At 34.4% G+C, this 26,267-nt stretch overlaps 4 protein-coding genes and 1 non-coding gene across 11 annotated transcripts; 3 read left to right on the forward strand and 2 right to left on the reverse strand.

Annotated features, from left to right (window-relative positions):
- Window positions 1-1,137: 1,137 nt before the first annotated feature.
- Window positions 1,138-5,435, forward strand: LOC101210647 (glutamyl-tRNA reductase-binding protein, chloroplastic). Of its 3 annotated transcripts, none has more exons than XM_031883427.1 (5): window positions 1,138-1,720; window positions 1,994-2,074; window positions 3,817-3,921; window positions 4,076-4,225; window positions 4,400-4,848. In XM_031883427.1, exons 1-5 carry the CDS (start codon window positions 1,340-1,342, stop codon window positions 4,460-4,462), a joined length of 780 nt encoding a protein of 259 aa, XP_031739287.1. In that variant the 5' UTR covers window positions 1,138-1,339; the 3' UTR covers window positions 4,463-4,848. The 3 variants fall into 3 exon arrangements, with proteins under 3 accessions (XP_031739287.1, XP_031739288.1, XP_004133983.1); XM_031883428.1 differs by having other exon boundaries at window positions 4,329-4,470; XM_004133935.3 differs by lacking the exon at window positions 4,400-4,848 and adding an exon at window positions 5,004-5,435 and having other exon boundaries at window positions 1,147-1,720.
- Window positions 5,436-5,902: 467 nt separating this feature from the next.
- Window positions 5,903-12,780, forward strand: LOC101203535 (serine/arginine repetitive matrix protein 2). Of its 5 annotated transcripts, none has more exons than XR_004214891.1 (9): window positions 5,903-6,032; window positions 6,254-7,061; window positions 7,639-8,082; window positions 8,222-8,744; window positions 9,149-10,317; window positions 10,421-10,561; window positions 10,649-11,156; window positions 11,512-11,573; window positions 11,804-12,780. XR_004214891.1 is itself a non-coding variant. In XM_004134325.3 (6 exons), exons 1-6 carry the CDS (start codon window positions 6,536-6,538, stop codon window positions 10,654-10,656), a joined length of 2,811 nt encoding a protein of 936 aa, XP_004134373.1. In that variant the 5' UTR covers window positions 5,936-6,535; the 3' UTR covers window positions 10,657-11,265. The 5 variants fall into 5 exon arrangements, 2 of the variants coding, with proteins under 2 accessions (XP_011650869.1, XP_004134373.1); XR_004214890.1 differs by having other exon boundaries at window positions 5,936-6,108; XR_968906.2 differs by having other exon boundaries at window positions 5,936-7,061.
- A 2,059-nt stretch (window positions 12,781-14,839) lies between these two features.
- Window positions 14,840-14,912, reverse strand: TRNAR-UCU. The gene has a single exon. It is a non-coding gene; the product is annotated as a tRNA-Arg (tRNA).
- Window positions 14,913-15,875: 963 nt separating this feature from the next.
- LOC101210887 (probable magnesium transporter NIPA2) lies at window positions 15,876-20,833 on the forward strand. The gene is made up of 9 exons (XM_011652569.2): window positions 15,876-16,047; window positions 16,210-16,409; window positions 16,616-16,672; window positions 17,624-17,714; window positions 18,060-18,220; window positions 18,923-19,050; window positions 19,141-19,278; window positions 19,882-19,974; window positions 20,049-20,833. Exons 2-9 carry the CDS (start codon window positions 16,283-16,285, stop codon window positions 20,223-20,225), a joined length of 972 nt encoding a protein of 323 aa, XP_011650871.1. The 5' UTR covers window positions 15,876-16,047; window positions 16,210-16,282; the 3' UTR covers window positions 20,226-20,833.
- Window positions 20,834-21,310: 477 nt separating this feature from the next.
- On the reverse strand, window positions 21,311-26,100 carry LOC101211137 (hypothetical protein). Its single transcript, XM_004133937.3, has 12 exons — window positions 25,817-26,100; window positions 25,641-25,743; window positions 25,486-25,552; window positions 25,181-25,282; window positions 25,035-25,099; window positions 24,315-24,404; window positions 23,842-23,921; window positions 22,883-23,099; window positions 22,671-22,726; window positions 22,201-22,296; window positions 21,814-21,997; window positions 21,311-21,628 (listed from the first exon to the last, which is right to left on the reverse strand). The coding sequence occupies exons 1-12, from the start codon at window positions 25,882-25,884 to the stop codon at window positions 21,512-21,514; spliced, it is 1,245 nt and encodes a 414-aa protein (XP_004133985.1). The 5' UTR covers window positions 25,885-26,100; the 3' UTR covers window positions 21,311-21,511.
- Between the last annotated feature and the right edge of the window lie 167 nt (window positions 26,101-26,267).

Raw genomic sequence — 26,267 nt, forward strand, 5'->3', positions numbered from 1 at the left:
ATTAATTAAAATGAAAATAAAGTTTGAAAGCAACAATAAAAAAAGAAAAACCAGTTGTCAACACTCATCTCCTTCAAGGAAATCAAGCCAAAATAAGAAAATTCAAAAGTAATTTTTCTTTTCGTGAATAATTGGACAATACAAAATACTTAAATAATTTACTTTCAAATAATACATACATTAAACAGAGTCAATGGCTAAAACATGTATAGCTAAATTATGTTAATCTTGAGAGACGAAACACCATTATTTCGTATAAATACAACCGCGGATCTTAAATTTTATATATGAGCACTCGACACTATATAATAAACATACTAAAAAAATGTAAAAAAATATTTTGACGTTTGTCTGATACTTCAATAACATTAACTAGCAATAAAGAAAGATCGACAGTTTTCACATGATTTTTTGTAAGGTAAATACGTAGATTTAAAAATTGCATAAAAAAAAAGAGTAATATACCCATGACTTTGTTTTACCGGACACAACTACTCTACAAAAACTAAAATTTACCTAAGTTAAAATATTATTTAATATATATTGTAGTATGAAACTTTAAAATTAATATTAAAGTACAAAAACCGAGAATGTGAAGGAGTACGTGCTCCTTTAGCCCTTTAATAAATCCATCCGTTACTTTAAACGCGTATATTAAATTTAGTTAGAACTCTATTACATTTCTATGGTTACATTTTAGAAATATATTTACTTATACACTAATATACGTTATGTGTTTATTATAATTTTTTTTATTTAAAACATATTTTAAATAAAAATATTTTTTTTAGAAAAATAACTATTTAATAAACTATTTACAATCAACAAAACCAGTGAAATACAAAAATAAAAAATTGTCTAAAATAAAAAATTTAACAAAATATCTATAACAAACAGCAAAATTTTCATATTCTATCAATAATAGATGTTGATTTACACTCACATAGACCGTGATAAATATTTGTATGATTGATATTAAAATTTGTTAGCTAAATATTTTTTACCATTTTATAAAATATAGTTTTATCGGAGAAAAAGAGAGAATTTAAATGTTCAATTCTGATTGGCCGAAGATCAGGTTTGACGTACAAGCCACAATACGCTACAACACAGCAGATCACAGCTCTATGTTGTCGTCTTCGTCTTCCCCTTCTCGCTGTGTTTGCTTGTCTGGAGCTTCGTGTGTCGATCACAATCCTCACAACCTTCTCTTTCGCACTGTTCATTCTCATCCTACTATCTGCGAGCTGAATTTCCTTATCCCTTTCAACGAATTCGAACAAAAGTATCTCAAATTCGTCAATTCTTAAACTCTAGGGTGATTTTGGAGCATCATCAAATGCATCTTCAAGCTCAAATTCTCACCAATCAGTTTGTACCTTCCATTGTTCCTTTAAAATCAACTTCGAAATCCCCATTCGCTCACCCAAAGGGATGCCGTTTCCGTGAAGTTTCGTATCGGGCTCTGAAATGTTCTGTTGCGACGATTTCCGAGTCGGCCCCGACGGAACTGCGGAATGTGAAGCCGTTTCCGGCTGAGGTTTCGAGGACGATCATGGAATTGTCTTCTGTTGGAACGCTTTCTTCTTTGAGCCAAGAGGGATGGCCTCTTGGTGTTGGCGTTCGTTTCGCTGTTGACCAAGATGGTACGCCTCTTTTGAGCTTGAATGAATCTTTGCCGGAGTTCTCTATCGATGGGAGGTCCAGCCTCCATGTTCAGGTTATTCATTCTATTGGGTTACTATTGATAATGTAAAATTTTGTGTGGATAGATACATCATATGTCAAGGCTCCAGTTGGGGTTTTGAGAAAATGAAAATGAAATCTCTGAAACTATATAAGTTGGCTTCGTTTGCTTTCGAATTCATGAGTTGAAAGTTGTCTATGCATTGAAGGAATGTGTAGTATATGCTCTTATAGTCTAATACTGAACATTGAAATGTTTTCCAAACGATGTAAAACCGCTCATGTTTGCCATTTTTCTTTCGAGCAGTTGGAGCAGTGTGGATTGCGGACTCCTCAGTGTACAATTCAAGGAAGTATTGGCAAACCAGACAATAAAATGGCTTTGAAGGTACAAATATCTCAAATTGTAGGATACAAATTCCTTTTAGCATTTTGGACCCTTCAATCCCAAGGGAGGAGTTTATTTCCGTGGAGCTATGCTCACTTTCAACATTATTTTAGCATTTTTGAGGAACCATTAATCGACCTATACGATTGTGCATTTAACAACAATTTATGCTTATGGTGGGAGAATACTTTTTATAATGTTCACATACTTTTATGCATAACTTGGTCCAACGCTCAAAGAGACCCGCAAATCTGATGCCTTTCTGGATCAATATAGGAACTTTACAAAATATAAAATTTGCAAAGAGGATGATATGTTGATTGCAAAATCTTTTCCAAAGTCCTAAAAAAGGTTGAGATGCCTTTTAACCTGTACATTTCTGAAGAAATCCTCTTCAGTGTTGTCGACTCCCTTACAGTGGGGTTGAATGGTAGCTGTTAAGCCTGTTATCCTGGGGTGCAAGGTTCAACTTCTCATTTCATACCTGTGGAATGCCTTCGGTGGAAGGTGAAAGAAACTAGAATTGTGGAATCCAACTACAAGAAGGCATTTGTAGAAGTTGGATGCACTGTAGGAAGAACTTTTGTCATTCAAAAGGAGGTTGTTTTTGCTAAATTTACCTGAAAAAAGAGAAAGGAGGTCGCTTAACCAAAACTACCTATATATAAAAGGAGGTTTCTACTCAAAGTCAAGATATTTTCCTTTTTTTAGGAGCGAGGAAGGGTTGATCATTTAGGAAGTTGAAACACTGCTTTGAGAAGCCTCTAGAAGGCAGGATTGGAGACAGGCAATCTTAGAGAAATAATGGCTACTTAGTACGTGACTTTGGAGTTATCCAAGAGTTGGAAAAACATCGAGAAATGAAGTGGTTACTAGCATTTATGGTAAGGAAGAAGTAGTGGTTCACAAAAGCTAGGAAATGCATTTTTGTTTTTGTTTTTTTTTTTAAGCCTCCGGTGGAAAATTACAAAATTACTTGATCATATATTGACTTCTCAGTAATAGAGTTAGGAAATGATGAATGGACTTCTTCCACTTGGAATCACATCTGGGTAGGAAAGCACTTGCTGTCTTGTGGCTTCCCTCGATGTTTTGTAGTGGCCTGGCCCAACCTGAAAATGTTTATACTCAGGGCCAATGCGAAGATAGTACCAAATGATGGAAGCTAGAGGAGGAAAACAAGAGAGAGGTTTGGTTCAAATTCTGTGTAATGGTCCATAGCCTGCTAGTTTGGAGACCAAAGGAGTTGGGGATTACATCTTTCAGTAAAATTGCGGGGAAACACAATGCTCAAAGAATCTAAAATTTCTGCCTATGGACCATTGAGTCGTGTAGTAAATGTTGGTGATAGATTGCAACAGCCTGCCTGGTTCTGAATCGAAGCCATTGTGGTGTTATGCATGAAAGATGGGGTGGATCAAACAAACTTTTCCTTCATTGTTCCACTGGCTCCTTCAAGCCACACATACACCCAAAATCTCATCTTCACTTGATATTCTCATCCCCTCTCATTCTGGAACTATGAGATGTTGCAAGTGTTTTTCAAATTTTTGTTATCTTCTCATTAATGTACAAGTAATTTTGTAGCTTTTGGATTTTTATTCGAGCTACTATTCAATAACTTTCGAACGACGCATGCATTGATTATATTTATGGCATTGGAAACGTTATGTTATTGTTCAGTACTATCCTCATAGGATTGGATCAACTCTCTATTAAATGTTAAATGCCATGTTTTTCAGCGGCTTCATACTACATGGAGAAAGAGATTTGGAGAAGACATTAACGAAGATCTTCTATATATTGTTGCTGTGGAGAGGGTACTTCAGATAGATGACTTTGGGGAGGTACAGACGCCATTTTCTGCACTTTTTTAAAATTAATTTATTTAAATGCAATGTCTAACCACTAATCATTGACACTAATCATTGACCAGTTTCAATGCAATAAAATGAAGATATGTTCGTTTGAATATTATTCTAACATTTTATACGATTTCAGGTTGGTGTTTGGGTAAACTCTTCAGATTATATAACTGCAAGCCCAGATCCTCTTCGAAATTGTGCTGAAAAGCTAGTGGACGACATAAACACAAACAACTCCGAAGATGTTAATCGATTTTGCAACATATATGCTGATTTGAACTTACAGGTTAGCATTGAACCTCATTTATCTATACAGTCGCTTCAGCATCTTATTTGATTCTAAACTTAGTAGGAGATTGGATTTAACTTTTAGTTTATTTCTTTTCTAGCCTACTAACAGCAGACGGAGCCTCCTTGATCTTTTTCTTTTATTCTTCTGAAATATTTATCATTCTACAAGGCTAGAGGAAAGGAAACCACGCCTAATAGAACCAACGTCATCTGTTCCACCCGTCCCCTCTAATAGAGTTGACCCCCTCTTCAATCACATCAAACTGCAGCTCAGCAACTTCTGATTTCTATAATTTTGCATCTCAATACATTAGCTCTATATCTTGAAACCTGACATTCTTATAAGCTGATAACTTTTTGTATAATATGGATACAATCCGAACCTTGAAGTAAAACAAATCAGACTTTATAAATCGACTTGCTCAGTTTTGTCGAATATCGTTTTCGAGGAATCTTTATTGGTGAATGTTGAAATGATGGAGTATATGTTTGAATCTACTGTGGGATAGAACTTAGAAGTTGGATTTGAACATTGCTTCATTTCTGAGGCGTAAAAGGGTTTTTATGATGTATTAAAAACTTAAAATGATACATTTATTGAGACTCTTTTCGTGGTCATGTTTTGTTATTCCATTATTTCATTTCTTTAAAAAGAGTTTGTTTCCTATAAAAAAAAGTTACATGTATTGAGAATCTGAGATATCTTCTCAAATATCTCAATATTCTCTCTCACCTCTTGTGCCATTCTCACTCTTCTTCGTTTTGCTTGACAGTTTACAGAAGCAAAACTGATCTGGGTAGATCGGTTAGGCTTCGACGTTCGCATATTCTCTCCTCAAAATGGGATATTTGAAATCCGAATTCCGTTTCCTAGAGAAGTTACAGATGAGAAAGGTGCGAAGTCAACATTTAATGGCATGTCCCAACAAGCTTGGGAGGTGGAAAAGAATTTCGTGGCTCCAGATTTTGAGAGAGTGAAGCAATTCAAGATGATAAAATCATTGCATAGTGTAGAGTAAAACTTTTATCATTTATGAAAGAGCTTGAGTGTTGCTTTAAGGTGTGAGAATGAGAAGTTTAGTTATAAGGTATGAGAATGAGAAGCTTAGTTATGTCATAACCCAGGGTAGAACTGAATGAATATTCTTGTTTCTTATATTCAATTTTTCTTAGCAATATATTTGAGGTTTGAAATGTGATTTTAACGGTCTCTAAGCTCGTTTGACAAATTTTACTCAGCAAACGTGACAAATTTTAAATTACTTTACTAGAGTCTTTATCGTGGCTCTATAGAAACCTAAAAATCTCGTCGACTTTTTTTTCAATAACAAATGTGGTTAAATTTTGGTCAATAAAAAACAAAACCTGTTTGTATACCATTTTGTAACATTGGTATGAGAGGAATTTACTAAATTGAATGCTTACAATAAAACCTACGAAAACCTAAATTAATTTTATTCGATTTTATTTATTAGCCATAGTAGATAATTTAAATTAATTTTAAACAATAAAAAATCAATGGTTGGATTGAATTAGGTTGAACACTTGATCGAGTGTTTTCGAGTTAATCCTAAAAATTAACTCCAAACGAACTCAGGCAGAAAAGGGCTAATTATAATTAGCACATAGGGCTAAATTTTAAATTTATCAAAATTGTAGGATCAAATATACAATTTAACAAAGGAAAAGAAAATAAAATAATGAAACAGAAAAAATCGGGGGTTCAAAGAAGCAACTCCACTTGTTCTCCTCGTTCCTTCCACTCAATCGCGCGCCCTATCTCATCGCCGTCGCCGAAATAGGTACGTTTTCCTTCCACATTCTTCATCGATTGCGCGCGGTTGGCTTTTGCTTCGTCGGACTCCCTCCAGATCTAGGGTTTGCTCTCTTTGCCGATCTGTTTACTTTTTGGTTCCTGGGAAATTAAGGGATTACTCTATCATCTGCTGTTCTTTAATTTTCCTGGAAACTACAAGGATTAATCTTCGTTTTTATGTTCTGTGTTCGCCCTAACAACTATCAGGAAATTACTGGCGGAACTCAATCTTCTTCAAACGAGCGAGGAATTTCTTGTTGGGAATTGGGTATTTGAACGTTTGAGATTTTATACACATTGATTTGTTTGGGTAAAGTTTGGTGTGTTGTTATTGGAATTTCTTCCATCTATCCAAGGTATTAGAATGGTGGTGTGAATTTTGATGTCGTGGAGGCCTTGGTGGGTTGATTTGATTTAGTTTTTCTTTTGGGGGGGAATTTAAGGGTTTAATATCTGCGCAAACCTAATAATCGAGGAGAATTAGGTTTGATGGCTGATCGTAATTTGGTTGTCGCAAAACCAATCTGGATGAAGCAGGCTGAAGAGGCTAAACTTAAGAGCGAAGCTGAGAAAGATGCAGCGGCTAAAGCTGCTTTCGAAGCTACTTTTAAAGGCGTAGATAAGATTCCTGCAAAAGAAGCAGCATCCTCAGATAGTGATTTTGAAGATAATGAGGATTTGGAACGCAAGCCAATTGGGCCTGTGGACCCTGCTAGATGCACAGCAGCTGGAGCAGGCATAGCTGGTGGTGCCGCGTGTGTGCCAGCATCCTTTACTGTGGTAACCAAGGATGTCGATGGAAGGAAAGTTCCCCATGGTGGTGCACTAATTAAAGTAAAGGTGGCTCCTGGCGTAGGTGTTGGTGGAACCGAGCAAGATGGCATTGTGAAGGATATGAATGATGGTACATATACGATCACTTATGTGGTGCCAAAAAGAGGAAATTACATGGTTAATATTGAGTGCAACGGAAGACCCATCATGGGTAGTCCATTCCCAGTGTTCTTTAGTGCAGGTACTCGATTGCAGTTTTATTGTCTCTAGTGGTTTAAAGTTTGATTAATCTATTGAGTGCATAGAATACCTTAAGTCCTGAATGTTTCGTGCGATAGTTAGAATTAACTAGGATAGTTTGATGATACAAACTTATTGTATGATTATGCCTCCTCAATCCCCTGCCCCGTAGTTGTTGTATGATTATGCTTCATGAATATGAATGAAGGAGTTGGAGAAGAAAGATAATGCATGTGAATGCCAATAGAGGGAAAAGAGAAGCTTCTAACTCTGTTAATTGGAATGGATGGGCTGACTGGGGAACCAGGTGGGTGGGCGGTGTGGCAATGCTCTTTCCCTTCTTTTCATGTGATTTTTGTCATAGTTCTTTAGATTTATGGATCTGAAAGTGAAATTAAAATGTACAGGGGGAAGGGGAAAATAAATAGTTGGTATGAATACTTATTAGATGTTGATAACTTATTTCCTAGGATTTCTTGCTTTGCTCTCCCTCATTTCTAATCGAATCATCCGTTCTATCCACTTTGCAATGCAATGTTATCTGATGATTTGGCAATTTGTTCTACGTCACCAACCAGGGACAAGTTCAGGTGGACTCCTGGGATTAGCTCCGGCATCCTCATTTCCAAATTTGGTGAATCAAAATATGCCCAATATGCCTAATTACTCCGGGTCTGTTTCGGGAGCATTTCCTGGGCTGATGGGAATGATTCCTGGCATTGTAGCTGGTGCTTCTGGTGGTGCTATCTTGCCTGGAATTGGAGCATCTCTTGGAGAAGTATGTCGAGAATACCTTAATGGTCAGTGCGCGAAAACAGATTGCAAGTTAAATCATCCACCTCACAATTTGCTCATGACTGCAATAGCTGCAACAACCAGTATGGGAACTATCAGTCAAGTGCCTATGGCCCCTTCTGCTGCTGCTATGGCAGCTGCTCAGGCTATTGTTGCTGCCCAAGCCCTTCAAGCCCATGCTGCTCAAGTGCAAGCTCAGCAAGCTCAGTCTGCAAAAGACTCTTCTGGTATTCTTAGTTTTGGGATAATTTATGCTTCTTTTTTTATTTTGGTTCCCTTGTGTACTGTCATTAACTTGTAGACTGCTAATCTATATATTTTTTCCCTAATGAGCTTCTGGTTATTTATTGATGTTTCTCTGGCAAGGTTCATCTGACAAATCTGGAAAGGCTGCTGATGCACTGAAGAGAACACTGCAAGTTAGCAATCTTAGCCCACTTCTCACCGTGGAACAACTGAAGCAGCTTTTTAGTTTTTGTGGAACTGTTGTTGAATGTACCATTACTGATTCAAAGCATTTTGCTTACATAGAATACTCAAAGCCCGAAGAAGCTACTGCAGCTTTGGCATTGAACAATATGGATGTTGGAGGTCGACCTTTAAATGTAGAGATGGCAAAGTCACTTCCACAGAAACCAGCTGCCGCGAACCCTTCACTTGCTTCATCTTCTCTGCCCATGATGATGCAGCAAGCTGTAGCCATGCAACAAATGCAATTCCAGCAGGCTTTGTTGATGCAGCAAACTATGACAGCTCAGCAGGCTGCTAATCGTGCAGCAACTATGAAGTCTGCAACAGAGTTGGCAGCAGCTAGAGCAGCAGAAATAAGCAAAAAACTTAAAGTTGATGGAATTGGGAATGAAGAAACTGAGACAAAAGAAAAATCAAGGTATGCTGTACTGAGATCCCTAATCCTTCACCCTCAGCTATAAATAAAATAATTAGCTAATTCCCTGCCTCTAGCTATAAAATAAAATAGGACAAAGGACCTCAGGGTTCTTGAGTAAATTCAAGAGTCTTGAATTTGCAAGCAATGAGCATTGGTGGCTTAGCTTAATTCATTCCTTTATTGAATAATACCAACCCCATTATTCTTTTGAAATATACCACAAATGCATTTTATCTTCTCTTTTCACCACATGTTTGATTTGGTAGGAAGGAAACTGCTCATGAACTTGTATGTATTTTTCTTGAGTTGTATGTCATGTGTATAAAGTCCAGGTTCTATCCTCTTTGAATTTAGTTTGTTTCATCTTAACAGGTATAACTTTGATTTTCCCCTTTTATTTGTAGATCGCCTTCCTTGCCCAGGGAGAGGTCAAAATCCAAATCAAAATCACCTATCAAGTACCGAAGCAGGCGGAGGTCTCCAACTTATTCACCTCCGTATCGTCACTCAAGAGATCATAGATCTAGATCACCAGTGAGATCTCGCCACTATTCTAGGTACGAAGACGATAGGAGGGGTTATAGAGAATCGAGAGAAGCGAGTGAAAGATCTAGAAGGCGTGATCTAGATAGATCAAGAAGTCGTCGTTCACCCATCTCAAGGAAAAATAGAAGTAGAAGCATAAGTCCTCGCAGAAGAAAATCATACAGAGCAGGTTCTGATTCTCCTAGTCACCAACGGGAGCGTTCACCACAAAGAGGTAGGAAATCAGATCATTCTGATTTAAGGTCACCTATTCGCCATCATGGGAAAAGCAGATCATCCCCAAGAAAGGATGACAGTGACAAACTAAAACATAGAAGACGGTCAAGGTCTAAATCTGTCGAGACGAAGCATCATTCTGATGAAAAAATTAATGAAATGCAACATGGAAAATTGAAAAATCGGGAAAGAAGGCGATCAAGATCTGCTTCTCTGGAAGACAAGCATAGTAAAAGAAGACCCTCGCCTAGAAGCCTGGACAAAAACATTTCTAAACATAGAAGGCGTTCTAGATCAAACTCTAGGGAAAAGGTTGATGATAAATATCATGGTAGAAGGCGTTCGCGGTCAAGTTCTTCAGATAGCAAACATCTCCCTGATAGTAAGGTGGATAGCACTAGATATGAAAAACTGAAAAATCGTAGCAGAAGAAGATCCAGGTCAAAGTCTGTAGATGGTAAGCATCGCAGGAGGGAGAAATCAGATAGAAGCAGAGACAAAAGGTTGAGGCATCGTGATAGAAGGTCATCCAGATCTATATCTCCTGAGGCTGGACATCAACGAGTGACCAGGCTGTCTCCTACCAGTTCTGATGAAACCAAATCAAAACGTAGAAGGAGATCACTCTCTCCTGAAGATAAGCCTAGTGATATAGATAATGGATGCATAGCTGAAAATCCAAAGAATCTTGGGAGACAGCAGTCTAGATCAAATTCAATTTCAGGAGAAAATGGTGAAAGTAATTTATCTCCAAGTACAGAGGAAAATGAATTTAAACATGGTGAGCAGTCAATACTAGAACCTCTAGGAGGTAAGTACAATTAAATTAAAGGATCTAATATATCAAAATGTGGATGAACAATTAAATAGTTATGAACATATAAACATTGATGAATATAGATTAATGTTTTCAGGGCATGGATCTAGTCTCTCAAAGGTTATAGAAGATATACCAGGAGATGATAAGGGTAGAGAAGGGTTAACTTCCCAATATTCTAATGTTGAGGAACCAAACAAAACCGAAGTGGCTGGTGTTGAGCAAGTTGATTTAGCTGGTAAGATCAGCAAATGCGTTTCTTTTGGATTTCCCTTTCCTGATTGCAATGATATTTACGCAAATAGGTTCTTGGGTGTTAACACAGGAAGTTAGAGTTTAATGGAGGTTGTAATTTTGCAAGTTCTCCTTGGATAATGCTGACAGAAGAGGCTCAATATCACCTTAATACAGATGCAATTTCTGGTGATTGACGTTCAGGAGATGAAGTTACATTCAAAATTTGTCATGGAAATGCTTTACTGTAACTCATGAATCACATGATTAGAAGACTGTTGCGGACTTGAATACCTTGATAACCTAGGACAAATTTCAGGCTGGCTTGTTGGCGCATTCAAGGGCACCCATTGCTTCATTTGAGAAAGGACTACTTGATTGAAGATTTGTTTCCATTTCTTTGGGTGCTCAGAAAATTCTGATTTTTAGTTTTCATCCAGCTCTTTTGTCTTTGGTTATCTTTTGCAGGTTGGCAGGCTATAGTCTCTTAGACTCTTTCAGTTGATGTTGGTCTGCTTTAAGCGTTTGAAGTATTGCTGTCCTTTTGTCTACGAGACAAGACACCCTGAATCTGTATCGAGCTTCTTTTACTACTTGATGTATGTTTAACTATGACCTTCTTTTACATGGTGAATTTTCGATAGAATTGTCTATTTGAACGAGAATTGTTAACTTAGGAATCAAAGTATGTTGGTATTTTCTCTTTTATATTTTGTTTTTTGTTTTTGGGTGCTGAAAGGCTAACCATGGTTGGGACTAAAGAGTTGATCTCATTTTGAGTTCCAAGTTAATATTTCCTAGGGTTCCTCCTATACACAATCAAAATACCTCTTGTTTTAGGCTAGAATTTTTAGTGCTCACACTAGAAGTTCTTTTGATGTAGCCGCTGCATGGGTTTCATTTTAATATCCATTTGAATGGGCGTTGGACCTGTTCTATCCAATATACATGCAGGTTATTCGGGGTGATTGTCATTGGAGGTTTGTCAGGGTTGATTTTCTCTTGTTTACACGAAGGTATGCTTTTGCAGTGGGAAGTTATTAACAGCAACCTTCCATTTAACTCCTGGATCATTTACACGATGATTAGTATATTTTGGAACATTATTCTTTTTTTTACGCAGTACAATTTGCTCTGGTGCTGTTGTCTTCTTCCCTCATATCTCTTCTTTCTTCTTTCTTTTTTTTTTTTTCCTTTTTTTCCTCTTTCCTCTTTTCCTCCAATCTCCAAAATTTTATTTCGTTAGGCAAAGGTATCATTAAAGGTCGGTTGAAACCAGATGTTGCTGAGATAAATTGCATCAAAATTTCCTCCTTCTGGGTATGATCAGAATGGCTGACTCACTTGGAAGCATTTTATTCACGGTGAATTGCAAATATATATATGGCAGGTAATCTTGTATGCAACTGCTTGGTTGAAGATATTTATAGGGGAATCTATAGGTTTGGACTCCATTATTTTGGTGGATTTGTTCATAAAAATAAAATAAAATAAAATAAGCGGTATATGATCAAAGTGAACCTTTTACTCACAATGGTGACTTCTTTGAGGGGATAGGAAAGTGCATGTTGGACAATGAGTCTACGATGCTACTCTTAATGGCTACAGGTTTTCTTTTCTTTTAATAACTTCTTTTGTAGCTCTGATGTCTTTGACTAATAAATAGTACTCCTGAGTTTAAAAAGTAACCATCCTGATCCATGAAATTGATTGTTGATTGTTTGTGGGAGAATATTAGTATAAGCTACACAAATGGTGTATCTGATTGCTGGTTGCTTGTAGTGTAGTAGTGATAGATATTGGTTTGGGTAATAACATAATGTTTAGTCATTTTCTCTCCTCCCACTCCACTTCTCCTGGTCTTTCCTTTTCAAGTAATTTCTTGGTAGGATAACCTGCAAAACGACGGTATGAGAGCTGCAGTCTTTGATTTCGAACTCGGGTTGCGACTTGGATGAGGTGGATGTCAATGTCTTAGTTTGTGCTCGGTCTAATGTTTCTGAAGGAACTGAGAACCAAGCTATAGTGTGTTGAACCTCACAGCTTGTGTCTTCATCATGTTTATGTCAACCTGGCTAGGATAGGTTAGAATTTTTTGCATCAATTTTGAATAGTTGGGATTAAAGAAATCCAGATTCTTTCTTGTTCTGGATTGATTAAATTTGAGATTTATAAACTAGTTTTCATTTTACATTTAATTTCTTAAAGCAATGTTTAGCTTCAGGAATGCTTCTGATGCCAATATTTGTGTCATTACTACCAATAGCCAAATCTAGCAAACAAATCAAAGTACTTCTCTTTCATCTCTGTTTAAAATTTCCGAAGAACATTGAAAATAACCTCTAAATGCTTACTGTTTATGCGTTTTTTTTTTTTTGTTATGTTTTTCTTTTTTATTTATTACTATTTCTCTGCAGTTTGAGTTTTTGATTCTTTGACTGAATCTTTTTTAATGAATTGGTAATTGTTGGATGGATTGTTTATATCTCATCCTTTTTTCCGTGATTCCATCCATCTTCTAAATGTAAATAATTTTTGGTCTTAGGCCTCTAGATTCTTTCAACATTTTTACTATTTTTACTGTTGAAATTCTTATGGGAGACCTTTTTGATGGCCCTAATATGTCATCTAAATAACCTCAAATCCTATCTATGGAAGATTAAGATCTTTCTTTGGGAGTTTCTGTCAGAGTTTGGTGTTTGTTTTCATGGCGAATGCCTTAATTAACGATCTTTCTCTATTTTGATGTATTGTGTGTGCAATGAGCTTTGAGATTTTGAATCACTCTTTTGTGCTCGTTGATCCTGTGTTGCCATATATTGAAAAACGGTTCTTGGATCCCTTCGTGTGGTTGATGAAAATTAGTTAATAAATTTTGTTTCTCTTTTAAAAAAAAAGAAAAGTTAATAACTAATCTTCAACATACCATTCTCTCATTTGGGTATGGCCTTTTTTTCTCCTTCTAAACCTCTAGTGACGATGGGTTCATCTTACAAAAAGTGGGAAGAAAAAAAATTACTCGATGTTAAATCATAATATTGTTTTAGTTGCATTATTGCATGATTTTCTTGTGACACTAAAATTCTTAATTCATCAATTAATGTTTTAAAGTTAAAATGATATTAGCATGCTTTGCAATAGGAAATTTTCGCCTTTAAAGCTCTACTTAACTATTATATTTGACATTATTGGATTACAAAATTTATTTTGTTCACGAGTATTTTAATGCTACGAATGTTACCATATCGTTTGATGATATTGATATGCCTTAATAAATTGTAGGGATTTTCGGTCTTTAAAATTCGAATTAACTGTTTTTGCACGTTATTAAATCACAACATTTAATATTAGGGGAATGGTAAAAGATAATAAATTTGATAAAATGTTTTAATAAATTGTAGGAATTTCGGTCTTTAAATTTCGAATTAATTGTTTTTGCACATTATTATATCACACTATTTAATATTAGGGAAATGGTAAAAAATAATAAATTTGATGAAATATTTATGAACAAAAATTATAACTTCAAAGTATTTTAATTTATTTTTCTAAAAATGCTTAATAATAATTAATAATGAATTTGGAAATTTTCGTCTTTATAACTCCACTCTACTTTTTTTTTATATACTATTAGGTTACAATATATATATTTGATTTCTTTATTATAAGATAACGATAATAAACGTTTTTTTAAGAGTAACAAATGTTATTGACTAACAAGAAATAAATGAATAATAAAGGCTCTAAATTAATTATTTCAAAGGGGCATTTTTTACAAACGATAGTAAAACCACGGAGGCTACTTAGCTATTATATTTAATTTTTTGGTTATAAATAACTCTTCTAATTTTCAGTTACTTTCTATAATAAAATTACATCTTACAGACTACATTTAATTTGAATCGAGATTAATTAATTATGAGCTAAATATTGAAATTTTAGAATATTTTTTATAAAAAAAACTATTAATTTATATATTTATAATAATTGAATTATCTCCTATGTTATGTTAGGTTAAGTTCAACTATGATAAATATATTATAACTTATTAGAGAAGCTTTCATTTTATCATTATAGGATCAATTTAAACATGTCGGAGCTTCATATTGTTTCACTCACCTATCATATATACATGTAAAATTCAACGAAAAAAATTCTAATGTTAGATCTCAAACGTGAAAGATGAAAATTGTTTACTACTTTTTAGAACAAAGATGATCATATCCTTAACATGATTCAAAATATCGTTAAAAAGAAAAACAGATGGATGAAAAGATTGGTGCACGCCCAGTGGGACTCGAACCCACAATCGCCTGATTAGAAGTCAGACGCCTTATCCATTAGGCCATGGGCGCTTGCATCCTTTCATATTCACATGAGATGTTCTTAAAAAACTTGTTGATATTTTTCTTCTTAAGATCCAAATAAGGAGGGAGGATGAGTGGATGGATTTAAACCTTTGTTTTAAGAATTATCTATATATGGCAACACAGGATTGTTAAATCTTATAAGCCAGATTGATACAAAAGGCAATCAAAACTCTAAAATTGTTGCATTCTAACACAACCACTAACAACTTTATAAATCTAATGTGCTAATTAGTAATCGCCAACAACTTTTAAGAAATTGTTAGCATTTAAATCGAATAAACAAAATTGAATTGTTGGTTTAGACAATTGTTTTTAGTTCAACAATTAAGTCATCAATAACATTTGAAATGATAATTGATTTCTTATTCATCAAATTAAAGTAAACAATATTTATATAAACAAACATTTTACACCCATATTGTCAAATCTCATCTAACCCTTCAAACAAACCTTTTACATGCACATTGACAAATCTCATCTAACCCTACAACCATTAGGTATTAAACAAACTAGTAGATTGATATAAATTAAACTTATACACTTTATTTTATTAAACTTTTGACCACGTTTCGATCATCATGTCAAATCCATACCGACACACATTTGAAAATTTGTTTTTAAGATTGGATTGATATCCCATTGAAAACCTAAACGTCCAATTTTCATACCAATGTGTATATAACTAACGATATATTTTCAAATGTCTAAGTTGTAGAGGAAGTTTGAATTCCCACCCAAATTATAGAGAGAAGCGAAACGGGGTCGTAGTTTCTTTCAGTTTCGTTGCAATAAATAACAAAGATAGCAAGACGTAACTGCAAAAGAAACGCGGGATTCGGTGGCGGAAGTTTTAAATTGTGGACAATATTTTTTTTTTTATCAAATTAAAATAACCATTTAATAATAATAATGATGGTGATGATGATAATAATAAAAGGAAAAAGAAAACAAAAATGTAACGGACTCACCGTTCGCCACTTAGCGCTCCCAATTCCCACATTCCCTTTCTCTCTCTCTCTTCTCCTTTTTCCCTCCGTTTCATTTCCATTCGCTTTCCGATCCGATTCGTTCCTTCTTCGATCTCCAGCTTCAAAATCCATCAGCAATTGATGTTATGAAGGTCAGGTTTCCGCCATTTTCTGTGTGTCTGCAGTTATCTTTTAATTCTATTCACAATCATAACATTAATTTCATATATATAGATATATCTATAATAACAATGCATTATTCGTTGTTTTTTCTTTCTCCGTAATGCAATTTCTTGATGTTCAATCCTTCGCAGGAACTAACCGGTTCGTCTATTTCGGCATTGAAAGATTATCTCTGATTATCTTTCTTTTCCGTTTCTATAAGCTATGGGATTATCTTCCGATAACATCCATGGCCTCATTCTTGCTGTCTCTTCCAGTATCTTCATAGGTAGTAGCTTCATTATCAAGAAGAAAGGTCTTATGAAAGCCGGTGCTTCTGGAACCAGAGCAGGTTTGGTTGAACGTTTTTATTAATCCTCTTTTTGGAATAATTTCGATTTAATTAATGGTTGAATTTCGTGTTTGTGTAAAAGTTGAAGCGATTAAGTTCGTGATTTAACGTAGGGCTTTGTATGTAGTTAGAACCGATGTTTTGATAATTTGTAGATTTTAGTTGTATTTCTTCTTGTTTTATTGAACTTGTTTTCATGTGACCAGGTTCTGGAGGATATTCGTATTTGTATGAACCTATGTGGTGGGCTGGGATGATAAGTAGTAAGTTTCTTCTTCATTCATTTCGTTTCTTATTCATATTGTTATCACGTTCAAACCTCGAATTGCTAAAACTAGCCGCCGTTCTCAAGAAAGCATTACCACATGCACTAGCACTTGAACTTGAATTTTTGTTTGATGAATTTTCAAACTCTGCTCGTGTGTGTTTGTTTAATCTCTTTTTTTTTTTCCAGTTGATTCCTCTTTTGAGTGTTTCTTTCTCCGAATTCAAGTAGTTAATTAAGATTTAGGAAGTCGAAGAATTCTTATCTATGAATATGAATACTTCAAGTTACAAGGTACAAACTAGTTGCCGCTGCTTTTCTCTTTGGAATTATGAGTATCTCTAATTTTGCCATATTTAGGAGCTCAAGTATGCCTCTCTGCATTGACATTTCTCTTGTTTTCCTCCTCCATTATTGCATTTGTCCAAACAGAATCATATGTTTATTCTCAATTACCAAGAGTAGTTCATGTATAAAATGTAATAGGTAATTTCATTTTCCTTTCGGAGCTATACTGTTTTGTATAGATCATAGATCATAATCATTCATAGAATTTCTTTCCATAACCTACATGTTTCGTAATGATTATGAAATGGAACAATTACTTTTATCATTTTTAATATCACCTCTCAATATCAATTTTAATGATATAAAAATTGCACTTAAATGTGTAATATAAAATATTAAATTAAATTTAAGTGATTTTATTTAGACATGACAAAAGTGATTTTAACCATTTCAAAATTACTTCCACACATGCCTTAAATCACCTTCTTGAGTTGAGTTGCATACTATTGAAAAGAGTGATTTAGAGTTGGATAACTGTTGCAGCATTTGCATATCACAATAAAAGCAGGTTCATAAGTAACAGAGGCTGAGATGTTATATTAGTTTGCTTTGAATAATAATGTTCTTACTAACAATCATCAGTTTATTTGATTTTGTGCAGTGATTGTTGGAGAAGTTGCTAATTTCGCTGCCTATGCTTATGCTCCTGCAATTCTCGTAACTCCTTTGGGAGCTTTAAGTATAATTTTCAGGTATATAACAATTTAACACTCATATATTACTTTTGAAACATTATACATCTATTATCCATGTATTATGCATAAGATGGAAGGTCTGACGTTAATCTTAGTAAATCGATATCTCACATAATATACATCTATATGTTATACTAATGACAGCCAGGTTTGGAAGTAATTAAATCACAGCTTACTTGCCCATATATTATTGTCAATATTGATAATACTTAATTAATATGTAGATGCATATATACTTGTGGTACTTAACGTACTTGGTGCTAATGTGTGGGAATGTATTGATGAGAGTAGTAAGCATGTTTGGAGTTTTGAGTAATATAATGAAACGACACCGTTTTGCAGTGCAGTACTAGCTCATTTCATTTTAGAGGAAAGGCTACATATATTCGGCATGCTCGGATGTGTTCTGTGTGTGGTGGGATCAACAACTATTGTTTTGCATGCTCCTCAGGAGAGAAATATTGAATCTGTCAAGGAAGTTTGGGTGCTTGCTACGGAGCCAGGTTTCTCAATTCCTTCCACCCTATATATATATATATTATATTTTCATGCTTTTAATTCAAACCTTGAATGTGCTTATATAGTTTATACAAACAGTAGACTTCAAGTATATACTAGTTTTCTCTCTCTCTAATTAGCTAGTTTTGATTGAATGAGGAAATCGGGGGTATTTTAACTTTTCAAGTAAGGAAAATAGCATCATTCTTTTTTATCTTATTATTTATCAAATTTTACCATGAACTTTTAACTTCATTCCTGTGCACCCTAAACTTTGACAATCATTGTAAAATATAGTAAAATGAATCAAAATATTTTCAGATATTACAAAATTTTACTGTTTATCAACTATATATCGCGTCTACTATGTATGTTATGACATTTTGTTATCTTTTGTAAATATATATTTTAGTAGATTTGTCATTTAAAAAAATTTACTTGTTTTCTTTAGTTACTACTTGGCAATATCTTTTACAATCAACTTCAAGTGTTGGGAAAGAATGTTTCTTTTACTCCAAAAAGAATGTGAATGAAAATATTTCCATAATCTTATAATTAATCAATATATATATATATAATATATATATATATATATATATAATACAATATAACATGCGACTAATGAAGCTTTTATTGAAATTTATGGTTGAATGAATTTAATCTCAGTGTTGATGGATTTAAACTAATAAACTTTGGGTTATTAACAGGTTTTATAGTATACTTGGTGATAGTTTTGGTTCTAGTTGTTGTTCTGATTGTTCGATATGTGCCAAGATACGGACAAACCCACATGGTTGTTTACGTCGGAATTTGCTCTCTCATGGGTTCTCTAACGGTTTGTTCTCATAAAACTATATGATTTCTACGTCTTTTTAATTAAATAAGTTTTTGAATTTAATTAATTAATTAATTAATTTTTGTGTAGGTTATGAGCGTCAAAGCAGTAGGAATTGCACTTAAGCTCACATTTTCAGGGATGAATCAGTTTAAGTACTTTGAGACGTGGGTTTTTACCGTCATTGTGACTGGAGGTAGCATTTTACAAGTCAACTATTTAAACAAGGTAAAAATAATCTATTCAACTCCAACCCTCTCTCTCTCTCTCTCTCTCTCTCTCTCTCTCTCTCATATATATATATATAACATTATAGTTGTGGTATATTTGTTTAATTAAAAAGATATAAAACTAATTAAATGCTTAACCCAACGCCCTTCATGAAAAATCTATTAGAAAAAATTAGTGGAAAACCAAAATTAATTTAATTCTTTTTAAATTAATTAATAGATATTCACCTCGAGCATTTAACAAAAAAAAAAATCTTAGTTTGTAGAAAGTGTTTTTTTTTATATCTGTCAGTATTCGAACCGACAGCCCTCGTCAAGTTGAGAGTTTTTTTTACCTAAACTATAACATTTTTATTCCAAAATAATTTAAGAGATAATGGTTGATGTACCGTACCAATCTTAATTTTCGAAGCAATTGATATACATACATATATAGTACCAATCAAATGTGGGGATTGTATTGCATAATTTATTTATCACGTTATTTTGTATTATTTCTATCTTATTGTATAGATTGATTATGATATCAGCTTTCGTTTCCTAATAATATTAATAAAGTTGGTATCGCGAGAGAAGTGAATCTATGTTATAAATCATGCAGGCTCTGGACACCTTTAACACTGCCGTAGTATCTCCAGTTTACTATGTGATGTTCACATCGCTCACCATCCTTGCCAGTATGATTATGTTTAAGGTAATTTATATCACATTTATTCTTTCCCTAAATTCCTCTTATCTGCCCTGATTGGCTTTTTATTTTACCTACAGGACTGGGATTCACAAAATGCATCACAAATTGCAACAGAACTATGCGGTTTTGTTACTATTCTTTCCGGAACTTTTCTCCTACATAAAACTAGGGATATGGGGAGTTCTCCATCCTCCGATGTCCCAATTGTCGTTAGGTCCCCGAAACGGCCTAATTCAAACACAAATTCTGACTAACAAACACCCCCAGCAGCGTAGCAAATTTTAAAAAAATAATAATAATAACAAAAGAAGAAGACTTGTTTAGAAAAAAAAAATTGTAAATTTTCTCTTATCATCCAAAGAGGTGGCCATTGCTGGGGGGAGGACAGATTTTTGGATGGAAGATTCTTAATTTATTGTAAGAAAGAAGCAAACCTGGTGGGCACAATATTAGCAAAGGCAAATGGAGTTTGAAGGTTTGTTTGGTTCTCACTTTTCATCTTTGAGGTACAGATTCAATTTTTTATTTTTTTATTTTTTTTTACAAAAAGAAAGAAAGAATCAAAAAAGAAAAAGCCATACGATATACGTTACAGGTTGTGATAAACAAAGGGATAAGGTACTGAATAGAAGTTTACTATAGCGCTAACATTTGAAGATACATTGTAAAATTGTAGGGTTTGGGAGATTTCTATATAACCAATCAATGTTCTTCTCTTTCTCCAACATTTAGTCTTGGTTTTTGATGATTCAACAATTGTAATTGTTTTCGCAGAAAGATTAAGTTTTGTATCAAGTCAGTAATTTGACTGTTGTGCTTGATACACTACCAATGATATAAACGAGCCTGATGTTATATCTTGTTTATAGTCTCCTTTTATTTTTACTTGCAACTTGTGATGTAAATTATTCTAAAAATTGGATCCTTGAAGCTCGTGAGCATTATGTAAATCTAAATCAGAGGTTATGTTAAGTTAGTCTACGGTCTCAAATTCTAGGCTTTAGATTGAAAACTTATTGATAGACAAGGTTACTCTTGACCTTTTAAAAAAACAACAAAACTATTGTTGAAGTAGAATTCCTTTGAAATATTGAATGAAAATTGGGGCCTAAAATTGTGTGGTGGTGACCTAAAAAAACAAATTCGCCCATTCTAGGTCTCAACTTCTATCTATAATTCAGGGGTAAGGTGTCTTATATATGCATGGAAAATTAATTTAAATGATAACTTCCGAAAATATTTAAAAATTTCATAATCTATTATAGTAGTAGATCACAAATAGTATCAAAGATTTTGGTTCATTTGATTTTTTTTTTAAATACTTCTATTTAGATGTGTATCGCCTTAAGTTGAGACCTAGGTGTCTTTCCATTATAAAAAAATAATAAATAAATAAACGAGTTTTTAGTCTATACAGACAAAAGGAATATATAAGCTAAAATTTTCAGCATGAAAATTCATCAGAAACAACTTTACAGGACAGTTATAAGAAGTAGATAGAATATAGAAACCTGAATCGCTTGATGAAGAGCCAAAGGTTTTAACCACTGTCAGCTTGGAGTTCTAAATGCATCTGCTCCTTCAATATTTTCTCAACAGCGTCTGCAAAGCTTGATAGATTTCGGCGAATATGAGCGTCCAAGGAATTTGCCATTTTCTGAAGGATTCAAACATAATCAGAAAGATGCATATAACACATAATGTCCCAATGACATCCATTATATATGTAGACTGATTTGATCCAGTTAGCTTTTGGCAGACATGAGATGTTACCAATAGACCTTTTCAGGTATCAATAATAAAAATAAAAAAGGATAAAAAGGAAAACGAGAGCCATCTTACCTCCACCTTGCAAATGAGGCTTAAAGAAACTCCTTTTGTATAATGATCTGAGCTCTTGAGTGAAATAAGTTTCAAAGGAGAATCGGCTAATGGCCAACCTTGAGACACCTTAATACACGCATCAATCCCTCCAATCATACTACACATTATCATTTCGTCTTGATCCAAATACTCAAAGGAATGACTGCATGAAAAGTAAGTACTTCAGTCTCAACAATTAATAAAAGATAGAAATTACGTTATTTTAAGTCAAAATTGATGTGCATTCCCCATCCAATTGACCAATTCCTGTAGGGAGATGGACACAAGAAGAGGGGGAAATCCCTACGATTTATTTATACATTAACTTTACTTATACAAGAGATCTGAAAATTTTACGAGACTCACCATGATTTGTTTGCACTCTTCACAGCAAACCGCCTAAGAGTACACAAAACAATCCTATCTTGTACTTTTCTTACAAACCATTCCAATGAAGAATTGCTGCTCATGCAAAACCAATGAATGGGTCAGATAAATTGCTCAGTTCCATAAGTGGAAAATTATTGCAAAATTGTAGCCAAATCATTCCAACTACGGATAAATAGATCTGATGTCATTATATGATATTTATCGCAGCTAGATATGCTTAATTAAACTGCTGCATGGTTCCATTAACGTTATTCTCTCTCTATCTGTGTGAAAATAAGGCTACTTAGTAACAGCTCAAATAGCTTGATTCCAATTCCAACCGACCAAAAGAGTTCAAATAGTAGCCAAATCACTACAATTTAAGAAACAGAATCTTTCCGGTTTCTCCCAATTCTTCTTGACTACAATGGAACCAAGTGCATAAAGGAATCTTATAGGGAACATACCTGATTGACTTTGAAGCATTGATGATATCGTGCAAGTGGACATCAGCAGGAAAGATCTGTGCAAATTACTAATGAATCAAGCCACTTCAACAGAGATTACATAAAAGAAAGATAAAGAGGTGCCAACAGATGGAATCACTTTTTAAATTCTAATAATGATTAGACCAAGATAGCCACGGATACAATTAATTGTGGTACTCAACGAAATATACCTCAGCATTCTTTAACTCCATTGTCCCATCCAAAACTTCTATTATCAACTCGTGATCCAATTCAGATTTCTCAATCAAACCTTCAAGTCTTTGTAAAGTTGAAAAATCTTCCACGTTTGGAATATGTGTATGTAATGACAATCTAATGGAATTATCAGCGACGTCAATGACCTTCATACCACCAATTGTGCCCTCAACCTGCTCAATAACATCCAAACTAAAAGGAGAGAATTAGGAGGGAGGATGAGAGAGAGAAATCGTTGGTATTAAATTGATAGCACATTTCGTGAGATATAATTCATGTGAACTATAACTTGATTGTTGTTACTTTTGCGATAATCATGTCCGATTTGTGCATATATAATTTTATTCTCTATGAATAAAACAATGAAGGAGAGATGAAGATCTAGACTCTATAAAGATATTTGGAGAAAATCAGAATCTCTGTGCGAGAAGAATACCATACAAAGATAGGAGCCTAATACCCGAGGGAATAGCACCTAGGTGCTTGTCGCGAAAATGTGGTGCTACAGCAGAACAAAGAAAAAACAAGAAAATGGTGCTACCACAAGGCATAAATGTCATGGCATGGCGCTCCGAACTTCTAATTTCCCTCGTCTACCTACAATGCCATGGCAATAGCATAACCCATTTTATAACCCATTTGATTGTGTAGCGCTAAACATGAATAGCTAAACTTTTAGCTCTTAGGGACTGATGACCTCCAAATTTTATAGATCAATTTCTTATTACTCTTGATTGAATCAACTTGGTTGTCTTATTAATGTTTCTCTATTGTTCATGCTCCTAATTTACGGATCATAGGTTAATTGATCTTAGATTAAAAATCTTAAGCTCAGGAGACTCAAGTTAGAGACATAACCGAGTTGCATAACTGAAGGTGGTTTTAAGATCAAGAGATTTAAATATAACAATTCACATCTCAAAACACAACTTACCTTTTAAATATCTCATCTACTTCCTGCAAAGATTTTAGAATTTTTTTGTTCTTCTCGATCTGACTTTCAAGTTCCAAAACCTGGAAGAAGCATAAACAGTTTCATAAAATAGTTGATGATTGTAAGCCTTGTATATATGAATGGGTAAAAGAAGAACCACTTCAGAACAAGTCAAACCACATATAGTTTGTCATTGAGATACAAAGTCATGGTTGAAACAGTTAATGAAACCTATTGATCCTTCGTTTGTTTTGCTTCTATGCAATATTCATGTGTACTTTTAATCTTCGTATAATTTTTATTATCTTGATGAAATTCTCGTTTCCTTTAAAAAAAAAAAAAACAGTTAGTGAAACCATGCATTTTAATTCAGCATCATTAAATTGCACGCTCCCTAGGAACTTACTTATAATTGATAGGGAACATATGACCACCAAAAATAAAGTCAGAAGCAATAAAGTGATAGAACGAACCTCAAATGCATTGCATTCACGGTTGACTATCACGTTCATCGGATCTTCGCCATTCATAGAGCTGCAATTAAATGTGGCCTCTTCAGGATCCTACAAGATTGTAAATTGTAATGATAACATGGTGGCAGACAGTCTCATTTGGAGAAGAACCTTTTGATTAGGCGTATAAACAAGTTAAGCTAATCATACGTTAGGCCAAACAAAATTGACAAAATCAAACCACAGAATCAAATTGAAAATAAGGTAATCGTTGGAAGGAGGGGGAAAAAAGCAGAGAGAGAGAGAGAGAGAGAGAGAGAGAGAGACATGTAGACCAAAACAAAGCATTGGCAGTAATGCCTAGAGAAACGTTTGCAAAATATCTTATCCGATATGTTAAAGAATCTATTTTCTTTTTTTTTTTTTACATACTGACAAATCAAACCACTTAAATAACTGAAGGAGCAAACCTACTAAATAGTACAGCTTCGGTGAAAAAAATTAAGGTGTTAGATTTCCTAGAACTTCCTCCGTCTGGTTTTTGTCCTTATTCCTCATTCGCCTAATTATTGAAACGAATACAAGCCAACCACCTTCCATAGTTGGAATTACTTGATGTCTTTTTTCAACATTAGCATTGCAACTTTCAAGAAAAATATGCATCAAAGCATGGTCTCCATCATCTCAACCTAATTAAGTAACTGTTGGTATAGTAAAAATTTGTTTGCAATAGAAACCAACCTGTGAAGGAAAACGATCTAACGACAGTTTCAATACTTCAAGATCCATCTTCAATTTATTAGAATCTGTAAATGAAAGCCAAAGGAGGACGTCAACACAAATAGGAGGCTGAAAGGTATAAATCAAAACATAAACGGAGAGACTGCCTTCTATATTGGTTCTCTTAAGAACCTCGATCTCATTGGATATTTTGCTGCTTTCAGCTTCCACCGCGACAAGTTCCTCTTTCATATGTTCGACATATGCATCTACATATAGACTCAACAAATTACGAAGGAAAAAACATTGGAGAGATGGATCAGAAAGCAGGAAAGGAATGTAAGTCGTTAATTTAGTAAGTAGCTGAGATGAAGGAAAGAACATCTAACACAATGGAGAACGAAATTCTGAAATGCACATACATAAATGCATTCAAACCTTAAGAAATATAAAAGTAAGCTTAATATGTTACCTAGATCGTCAATCCCCAAGAAACTATCAACGTTAGAGTATTCGGACAGAACCTGCTGTATTCTGCTCTGCACATTCAAAAAAAAAAGAGCCACACATTTCTCTTAACACAAAAGGCCCGGATAGAGAAAAGTAAGATAAACTGCAGTAGAAAACCTCGAGATGGAGAGCACACTCCCTCAGTAACTTCTCAGAACCTAATGAATCCGTCGTAGACTCTTCGTTTTCCTCCAAAGATCTCTGCAGCTCTTCCAGCTCGCTGATACAAAAATGGCGTCGATTATACGTTGTTACACATAATTAGGACTCACAGAAGCAAGACAGAGAGAAACCTGCGAACTGCTTGGAGATCGAGGCTTGGAGGTACAGACGGTGTAGCTTCCATCGATTCCGGCATCATTTTCCTCCTTATTCTGCCTGAGTTTGCACGGAACCGAGAGAGATTCTGATTCTCCGCGTTGTTCGTCTGTACAAAAATTCAAAACGATGAAGAAGTAGAGAGAAATTTCAGTTCTCCCATGGCCATGGCAGCTTATTTGGACCAAACCCGAAAATGGAGGCCGAGCGCTTGAATATGGGCTTCGCCTTGCAAGATTTAGCCCGCGAAATTGAGAGGCGAAAGGGTTTTTCAAAATATATGTGATGAATATTTTAGAAGTTTTTCTTTCTATTTTTACCCTAAATTTGTTAGATTATTGCAATTTTCAACCTAAAATTATTGTTTTCTTCAAAATTTGCTCTAAATTTATATCTTTTACAATTTCTACCCTTTTTTCGATCGTC

Source organism: Cucumis sativus, chromosome 3 (genome assembly GCF_000004075.3).
Source record: "Cucumis sativus cultivar 9930 chromosome 3, Cucumber_9930_V3, whole genome shotgun sequence".
Lineage (NCBI taxonomy): Eukaryota > Viridiplantae > Streptophyta > Magnoliopsida > Cucurbitales > Cucurbitaceae > Cucumis > Cucumis sativus.